Source organism: Cryptomeria japonica, chromosome 10, assembly GCF_030272615.1.
Source record: "Cryptomeria japonica chromosome 10, Sugi_1.0, whole genome shotgun sequence".
NCBI classification, from domain to species: domain Eukaryota; kingdom Viridiplantae; phylum Streptophyta; class Pinopsida; order Cupressales; family Cupressaceae; genus Cryptomeria; species Cryptomeria japonica.
The window spans coordinates 644,166,108-644,175,618 of record NC_081414.1 but is presented as its reverse complement, the minus strand read 5'-3'; the positions used below and the strand labels follow the sequence as shown (position 1 = coordinate 644,175,618).

Sequence of the window (9,511 nt, the reverse complement as noted above, 5' to 3'; positions counted from 1 at the left end):
CTTTGGGAGCCATAGAATGAGCATCTGAACTTCATTTTTTGAAAACTTTATATCGTTGGAAAGCTTGTTCTGTGCACTTTCCAGCCATATGAGTTTTATTTCCAGATTCTACTCCATGCATATTTTATTCAATTTTTTGTTTTTCAGCATTTTGGTGGATATCTTGGTTGTTTCAGTTCCTGGGATCTCTTCTCTGGGTAGGATGTCTCTATTTTGGTTCTCGTTTCTATTTCCAGTCTTCTTATCATTGTAGCTTGTATTTATGCAAACACATTGAGATAAAGTGCCATCATGCATTGTTTACATGGAATAGTGCACCTCTTGTGCCTTATTGTACATGCACTACTTATAAAGTGCCATGGGGGGGTTGATGTTTGCCTTGTTTGCCATCTACCATTGTCCAGTGAGTGTTCCTTCCATGACATTCACCTCATGATGTGTGTCAAGTGAGTGTTCCTTCCACGACACCATGTACTTTCTCTGCACCTTCGATGTTCTTGGTTCTTCGTCATGCAGTTCTTGTTGGCCGTTCTTTTCAGTGTACCTATTCCTCTCCCTTTTCAGCATTATGGGGAGGTTTGTCCTGTTGGTTCTAATGCTTCCTTGGTTCGATTGATCAGCTCTTCAGGCTTTGGTGTCTCATGCCATCTGTATCTTCGAGTTCAGTTGTTTGCCTTTGTTTGCCATCTGATTCAAGTAGTGCCATTTGAGGGCACTCATGCAGATTACAGTCTTCTCTACCTGGTCATGTTCTATTTCAGTGGAGGTTCTTTAGATCAGTAGTTACTCTTTGGTAGTGTTTGCAGCTATTTCCTACTTCAGTAGTGTTCTTGCTTTTCCATCTCTTTTTGGAGTAGAGTTTTTTCCCATGTGGTTTTCTCTATTTCTCCAATTCATAGAGATTTGGTTGTGAATGGGTACCTCATCAGGCCTTGTTGTCGGGACCCAAATTTGCCTTCATCATGTAGTTGCATTTTTTGCTTCATGCATTTAGTTTTTTAGCTACTCCCTAAGTTCATTCATCTTAAGGGGGGGTGTTAGAGTTATCTTGTATTAGCTAATAATTATTTATTTAATTATTAGTCTATTAAACTCTACGCTTAAGCTAAACTTAGGAATTTAATAAATATTGTAGGTATTTAATAATTATTCTATTTATTAAATACCCATTATCCCTTTAGGGTTTCTTCAGGGTTGCATACCTTTAGGGTTTCTATTATCCTTTTATAAGGATTGTATTGTACTTGTTCATAAAATTGATTCCCTTTTTGAATGATAATTTTCTTCTTTAGAGCGTTTATGCTTTTTTGCTTTATGTGCTTCCATTCTTCTCTTGTGATAGGTATTTGCATGCAGGTGTTCTTGGGATCTCTGAAGTTGTATTTCCTCAACTTCTTCAAAGACCTCCACGTAATCTTGATTAAGTATTTTTTCTTCCATAAAGTCATCCTCTACCATACCATTCTGAATCACACTATTATGAAGAGCTTCCAACTCCTTTTCAATAGCCAATTTCTTATCAAACACATTCTTAAATTTTTCTATGTTCCACTTTTTAAGGCACTCTTTGAGATGATGCATTTTTTTATGAAAAATAAAAGCATGATTACCATTCCAATTAGGTGAACTCCTCCACCACTCCTCCACCAAATCTCTAAATCCTTCAGCTTAGAACCACATCATTTCAAATTTAAAGGGACATCTTGCTAGAGAAAAATCATCTTGAATGAGAAGGCTGATCGAATAATGGTCTGACCCATGTATAGGCAGAATGGCAGCTTCAGTCAACCATGGATGCATCACCCAGTCACTAGCCAGGAAAAAGCGGTCCAACTTTTCAACAATATTAGAGAAGCCAACCCTCCTATTGGTCCAAGTAAAATCTCATGTCTTAAAATTTACTTCAGCTAAATCGTTTTCCACCATGAAATCGCTGAAGTCTTGTTGCACTTGACTAAAACCCACAAAACCTCATTTTTTATCCATAGGGGAAAGGGTAGCATTAAAATCCCCCCCAAAACATAAATATTCCCACCAAGATTGAGAAGGATGCCCAACAACTGCTCCCACAACAATCTCTTGTCGAGGGTACTAGTAGGCCCGTATACATTAAACAACTCAAACTCACACTCTAATGTTTTTGAAAAAGCTCGTACTGACTGCCACTACCTCTCTAGTCTCACAAGAGTAATTTCCACATTAGTTTCATTCCACAAAATCCCCAAACCCCCTGAAGCTCCGCAAGCCTCAGAGAAAACACCTCGCCATTTTTGAAACTGAAGCTTGAATAAAAGAACATCTCCACCTTATAACTTAGATTCTTGAATCATTAAAATGTTTGGGCGCACCTAGTCAAGGCATCGCTTGATCAGGTGTTGTTTGTCAAGGGTATTGTAACCCTTGACAATCCACGAAAGGAACCTCATTGTCTCTGGGAAGAGTCGTAAGCTCTTCCCAATCTCAATTTTGTTTGCCCCTTAGCACCGCCTTGATAAAAGCATGATTACATGTATGTTCAAAATGAAAACAAAAATAATCTTGATAATGAATTAACTTGATTATTTAATTATGATATTTATTTCAAAATTCAATTGTATAATTTTTCAAGTTGAACTCATTGAACCATTTTTCACAAATAATAATTCAATTTTATGCCTTTTGCCTTAGATCTTCCATCCCAAAACTACTCTAACTTCTAACTTATATACCATGAAATTGAAAAATCAAACCCATATAAAAAACCTTCAGCAACTATCACTCCTGGACCATTCAGAAGTGGAAAACACTAATTTAAAGAACTACTTCTCTAACTAGTCAAGGGGCGATGTTTGGATGTTACTAATTTCCACTTACGCGAGTATTTACCAAAAGAAAATTCACAAATTTATGCCCCACTGCAAATTACTTGGTCTGCTCACGTACCCAGTCATTCACATGGGAGCTTGGCATCCATGACAGGCTTTAAGGCAAAGGGCTTTCAAAGCCGACATTGATGACGAACAAAAGATCTATAGATTTTGTCTGAATGAAAAGGAAACCAAATTCTGCAATTCAATTCTGAATCAAAAGGCCTCGGTAAGTAGAGATCGCAGAGGGATATGGAGAAAGTGTCTCTGTGGTGGGACATGGCTGGCTGCCCCTTGCCAGCCCACATGGATCCTTTCGTAGTAAGGTCGATGGCAAACAGTTTGCTTGAAAGTTTTAACTTACGTGGGAGTGGGATTGGCCATCAATTTACTGCTTACAAGTACCCATCTGCCAACGAGGATGATATTGAGCTTGGCCAGACTATGTTTAATTCTGCAATCCACCTGCAACTGGTTCAGCCTGGTCAGTAATGTATTGTATTTGTATTTATTCATCATTCTCAGTCACAGTTTGGGTAGTATAATTGGGAATACTTCGGCTGTTCAATTCCACATTTTGTTTACTGTAATTACTAAAGAATCATTCAGTGAAGTTTTTTCATCGTTTGAAGTTAGTAAAATTGAGTATGGGTTTGGAGCAAGGCTATTTTAGATGTTTGTTTTCTGTTTTAGAAATGGGTCGATGTGGGTTTATTGTAATTACCAAAGGAAATCGTTCAGCTTAGTTTTTCGTCGTTTGAAGTTTGTTAATTGGATTTTGAGCTTGGAGCAGGCTTATTTAGAGATTTTTTTTTGTTTTCCATGCATTGGATTCTGTTTTAGAAGTGGGTCGATGTTGGGGTTTTACAATGTACATTGGTTGATCTTTTGTAGGGTTTCTCTGGGTGGGTATTGAAAGGTTTTCTTTCTTAGGTTAATTTTTATAATTCAAAATGCCCGCCGTTCAAATTTTTGGACTTCTGGAGAAACTGAGATTGGCTAGATTTTCTGTGCTTTCATTATTTTTGTTGCATATGTTCTTTGGAAAAAACAAATCGAATTTGGTAGTCTCAATTTGGTGTTAAGCAGGAAATCCAGAATTAGTAAGAAAACGAAGCAGACTGGGGTTTGCTTTTTTCCCGTTGTGGGGTTTTGGATTAGGCTATGGGGTTTTGGATTAGGCTATGGACAGTCCAGATTGTCGGTTAGGGTAAGCTTATACTACATTCATAAGATTTTAAATATGGCCTATGTGCTTTACACGATAACCCTTTGGGCCTAGTTAGTTAACACGCATTTTTACCTTCAATTGTGTTTTTGAGTTGACATCTGAAAATAGTTTTAGTTAATCGGATATTTTAGGGCATGCAATTTTGGTCTTTCTTTGTGGTCCTGTAGGGGGCTGTCAAAGTCTGTCAAATGTTCAAATCTAGCAGTGTTGATTGATTTTGAAATTTTGTTAATTTGTGTTCTGATACTTTTCTTTTGGAGTTAATTTGTTGTGTGTGTAGTAGTCAAGGTGGCTCTGTTAATCTTTGTGATCGAGATTTTGTTTGCAGCATTGAATGATTTTATTGGTAATTGTTGTTTTTCAATTTTTTGATTCATTTCCAGTTGTTGCCTAAAAATAAAAACTTATAAAAGTTAGTTTTTATCTTGTCTTATTCGGAATTCGAATTAAGCATTGCAGTTTCAGAATTAAGGGGATTTGATGGAGATCAGTTTCTGCCAGGGTGATTTAAAAATGTTTTCTTTTTTTTTTTGATTGAGGCTTGTTGGAGGTGGTAAAGATCCGTTTCGTTAAGTGTTCTAAATTGGAATATCTTCCATTCAATTCCACGACAACCATAGAAAACTGAAAATGGTATGGGTTAATTTTGGTTTGCTTTGCTTCTTTTGAAAAGTTTGAAGTTGTACCTGAATTTAGGGTTAAGCATGGAAATTTACTATTAGTGGTTTCCGTATTAGAATATGGTTTCTGTTGCATTGTTGTAGAAGCATGCACATGTTTGAATTCCATAGTTTTATGTTTTGAAGCTTAATTTTTGCCCTCACTCTTTTCACTTTAGAATTTGAGTTTATTTTTTGTTTCATAATTTCATCAACGTCAGTTGGCATTATCCATTGAACATAATATCTCAGGATTAAGGTTTTTCTTAGCTATGTTTTGACTGTGTTTTGCAAGCACTGTGGATTTGTTTTGAAGGTTTTAGTAAATTTTCTCCACAAAAGTTTTTTGTTTGGGTATTTGGTTTTCATCAAGGGTCTGAATTTATTTTTGAAGTTTTTGTTAAAATAATAAATATCCTACAGATGTTTTGGTGTTTCCATATTGGGCTTTATGTTACCGTTTTTGACACTTGAGGGTATTGGTTGCAGCGCTGGTAGGTAATAGCAATGAAATTGAGAAAATGATAACGGCAGACATGCTCCTGTGGGCTATAGATGTGCCCCCACCGGGGGATATAATTCTCATTATAGGGAATGTGGATTTTTCCTATGCGATTCGCAAGCTTCGGGAGAGATCTTATAATGTGTTCTTGGTCTGTTCTTCTATTGTTCAAGTGCCTCCTGGTATGTTATCTGCAGCAAATGACTGCTTGGGATGGTTACCTTTTCTGCATTTGTTAGAACAGAATGAAGAAAAGTTGCAGTTTCCCAGCAATGTCCAGGGGTGGGGTCCAGAGTATTATCAGGCTTTCTCTCCTGCCTACAAAAGGTCTTCATCTACTGTTAGTAGCAAGGAGTGTGAAGAATATCAGACCAGATCTAGTTTTGGTTATATTTCTGAGAATTCTTTCACTGGCCAATCATCATTCAATGATGGATGGGATTCAAGCCAATTCAGTGTTCCTCCATTATATGATGCTGCCACAGCAAGAGTGCAGCAGCCACAAGGACCTGGTTTTCAGGGGCATGGTAATAAAAGCACTGTGAATCCAATGGATCATGCAGAAAACAAAAGGGAGCATAAGCGACCTACAGATACCAAGCCTAAGAAAAAGGTAGCTTCAATGGGTGAATTTAGGGCATGGCTTAGACAAACTGTAAATAGCAAAGAGAACGAGAATGGCTATAATATTTCACCCATTCGCAAGGACTTTGAGAAAGCAAGTGGGAAGATCCTGGATTTTGCCTTCCTTGGGTTTCCTAAGGTATTAAATCTGCTAGATCAATGCAAGGGTATAGCAGAGGTCAAGGAAGTGAAAAAGGGATGCCATTTGGCTTTTCCTGTTAAAACAATTAAAGAAAATCCCCATAAATTGAAGAAACCAAACCCTAACCCTAAACCTACAAGGGAAAAGCCTGAGAATTCACGGGCTGGAATGAATACTAATGAAGCAGAACATAAATCAATGCCAAAAGCTTCAGAAAGGGATTTTTATTTCTTCTTATTGCAAATGGTGAGCACAGGTGAATTTGCACAGGGGTTCCTAATGTCCCAACTTCGTCAAAAATTTGAATCTATTTCTGGAAAGTGTCTGGATGTACAGCACCTAGGATACCAGAAACTAACCAACCTTGTTGAAGTATATAGTAATCTTGTATCATTGGATAAAACAGGGGGTGGACATCAGCGGGTTTATCCTGCAGGTTCTGTCAGGGAGACAGTTCTCAATCCGAACCTCTGTAGAGCAAGTGAAGAAATCCCTTTCAATATGGTTGATAATGTTACTGAGCAGGAAGCAAAACTGGAGATGGACCACCCTTCTACTAGTATAAGTGTCCAGGCATCAGAGAATAACGCTTGGAAGGACAGTCTCTCTTGCAAGAATTTATACAACCTGGACTCTGAGTTGGATGTTGCCGAAAGAGAATGGCCATCCATGGGTTTATACACATCACCATTTGTGAGTCTTACTGCTACAGAACCATTCACGGGTCTCAACAAGGTCAATGTTTGTAAGCAGGAAGCAAAAGCAGAGGTAGACAATCCTTCTGCTCATGGAAGTATCCTGGCACCAGAGAATAAAGCTTGGAAGGACAACATTTCTTACAAGCTTTTATCTTACCCAAACTCTGAGTTGGGTGTTACAGAAAGCGAATGGCCATCCACATTGCCATTTGTGAATTCTACTCTGACAGAACCACTTATGGGTTTTCAAGACTATAGCAACAAGTCAGATTCCTCTGGCACTCCTCAAGGATCGCAGGTTAGTGAATTGGAGGGACAATTTTCTAATATGATTAGTGAATATTCATCACGTGCTGATTCTTGCCAGCTAGAAAGATCCGAGTATGTTAAACAATCCCTTTCAAGTTTACAGAGTGAGGAGTATATGTCTATTGGGAATACTACTAACGCTGAAACCTTGCAAAACATGAGAGAAAATAAACTTTTTTGCAAGGAAGTTATCAGAAGCAGTGAAACTGCTACAAATCAGAACTCTTCATGTAGCATTTCTTTTGGCAGAGAGCTTTTGGATTCTGTTTCTACACAATTGGAGCCACCACTGAAGGAGTCAGAAGCGACTTGTAACATACCTCTGGCTCCCAGTCCTTTGCAAAGCTTGCCACAAGAGAGTGTTGTTTGCTCAAAAACTTCTCAGGATGAAACAAGATTGGACTCCAAACAAAGTGAGCAAAACACAAAAAGTGCTGTAAATGAAGAGGGAAATGTTCATACTATCGTTTCACCAGCAGAATCAATCATACAAGTTGCTGGAAGGGGTGGGTTTCCTATGCTTAGTGCACCAGAAAGCTTATTGATATGACAATTAAAATAAATTATAATTCCACTTCTAAACTGTTAACTGGATTTGAACTGTTGTTGACTTTGCAGGGCTGAAAAGCATTTATGACTTCTCAATATGGAGAAAGGGTCAGTGAAATGAGAACCTGGCAGTAAATAGATTTCAGACTGGAGTGCCATGTTAATTGAGCCATTATTATGTCATCCTTGCGCTGATGAAGAAACTGTACAAATTTTGCATCCTTGGCTCTATTGTACACTTTTGATTATACTATATATGTGTTGAAATTTGAATAATCTATGTTTATTGAGTTTTGTTGTTTTGACTGTTGCCTGTCAAATATAACTCATGAAGTCAATATAATTTTTGAGACTGTTTTCTAGGAGCTTATTTTATTATACATTGTCTTTAAGATTATGATTTAGGCAAGTGTCTACAGGCAACTTTTCTCCTGAATTAGCAAAAAAGATTAATGTCCAAGTTAAGAACTTGTTATTTGTGTGGAAGAGCAGAATGGCCAGAATGGCTGGTTCTCTTCTATCTGGGTTAGCTGCAAGGGTTGTGGAAGCTGATTGATAGAAGCCTGGTATATATCGTTGTTTTATTTTTTTTGGATTTCTTATGTAATAAGACATGCAATAGATGCACACTAAACATTGGCAGGTGTGTTTTTCAGCTCTAGTAATCCTCGCCTCCTAATTCCTTGCAATAAATCAGAAATGAATTTTACACTCTGATTTGACCTCAATAAATTAATTCATAATATTAAGCCAGGAACCTTTAGTACCCTGTGGACAAAACTGTTTGCCTGGAGCTGCTGGCTGCTTGTTCCAATTGTCTGACGTGTCTCAAGTTAAAAAACAAACACAAAAACAAAAGTGAGAAGAAATTAAATTATTTATCAGGTCAGAATAGTTTTTGATATCTAGGCTAAAACCAAGAATTGGCTCTGAGACGGTGGTGCTAGTATTGGCTTCAGGCGGGTTGGGTGTGATGTATGACAGTGATGTTGGTTGTTGGAGATTAGCTCTCCCAGTTTTTGAGCTCTGGTTTTTGTAACTTGTTTCTTCGCTGCCTCTAGTGGGCTCTTTGTCTTCTGCCCGTGTGCATTTGCTTTGTTGCTCCACTGTGTGGGTTCTTTCTAAGCTTTTTGGCTCTTTGGGTTGTATGGTCTCTTTCTTTTTTACTTTTCTGGGTGGGGACCTCTATAGATTCTCCTTGAACTATTAAAAAAAGAAAAAGAAAAACAAAGAATTGGCACACTAATCATGAAAGTGCCAGTTGGAGTTACGACACAAAGATAAAATTTTTAGTGTAATTCTCATGCTTAGGTGGGAAAATTAAAGGAAATAACCATGCTAATAATCTCAAAGAGAATTTTTGCTAAATAGAATGGTTCTAACTATGCAACAGAATAGCAAAGAATGCATACACATAAAAATGCCAGATTTACCTTACGAAACATTTTAGAGAAAAAACAAGTAATAACACAACATGACTCAACTATATTACTTGCAGACATGATTAAAATACAGTTAAAATCTCACGTGTGTTGATCATGGATCTAATGAGGCAGCATGCAATTTAGAGAATATCATCTCAATGTACTTTGCATTGCTATCAACTTTGTGATTAAGCCAACAACACCTACCTGCATGCAACAACATACATCCATTGACATGTTTGCATCGTGGATCTAATCTGGCACCATGTACTTCAGAGAATATCTTCTTGATGTACTCAATTTTGTTGCTTTCAACTTCTTTTTAATCCAACAAAGAGTATCTTCATGCAACGACATACAATCACAGCCATGTTTGTGTTGGAAACCTGTCATAAAAACATGCAACAACTCTTGCTTGCTACAATACTTGCAAGTTGCATGCGACACACTTTTGCACTCCCAAGCACTTTTATTTACAGGAACAAGGTTTTTCACAAACCACACATGCCACCCATGAATTCAATCGT

General features: G+C 37.6%; 1 protein-coding gene across 1 annotated transcript; it reads left to right on the top strand.

Annotated features, from left to right (window-relative positions):
* The first annotated feature begins 2,763 nt into the window (after window positions 1-2,763).
* Window positions 2,764-7,930, top strand: LOC131073390 (uncharacterized). Its single transcript, XM_058009815.2, has 3 exons — window positions 2,764-3,330; window positions 5,226-7,517; window positions 7,630-7,930. Exons 1-3 carry the CDS (start codon window positions 3,099-3,101, stop codon window positions 7,674-7,676), a joined length of 2,571 nt encoding a protein of 856 aa, XP_057865798.1. The 5' UTR covers window positions 2,764-3,098; the 3' UTR covers window positions 7,677-7,930.
* The last annotated feature ends 1,581 nt before the right edge of the window (window positions 7,931-9,511 follow it).

Coding starts and splice junctions, on each gene's coding strand:
- LOC131073390 (XM_058009815.2), top strand. CDS start 3,099: ATGGAGAAAGTGTCTCTGTGGTGGGACATGGCTGGCTGCCCCTTGCCA. Junction 3,331..5,225: donor CCTGCAACTGGTTCAGCCTG/GTCAGTAATGTA, acceptor TATTGGTTGCAG/CGCTGGTAGGTAATAGCAAT. Junction 7,518..7,629: donor CATACAAGTTGCTGGAAGGG/GTGGGTTTCCTA, acceptor TTGACTTTGCAG/GGCTGAAAAGCATTTATGAC.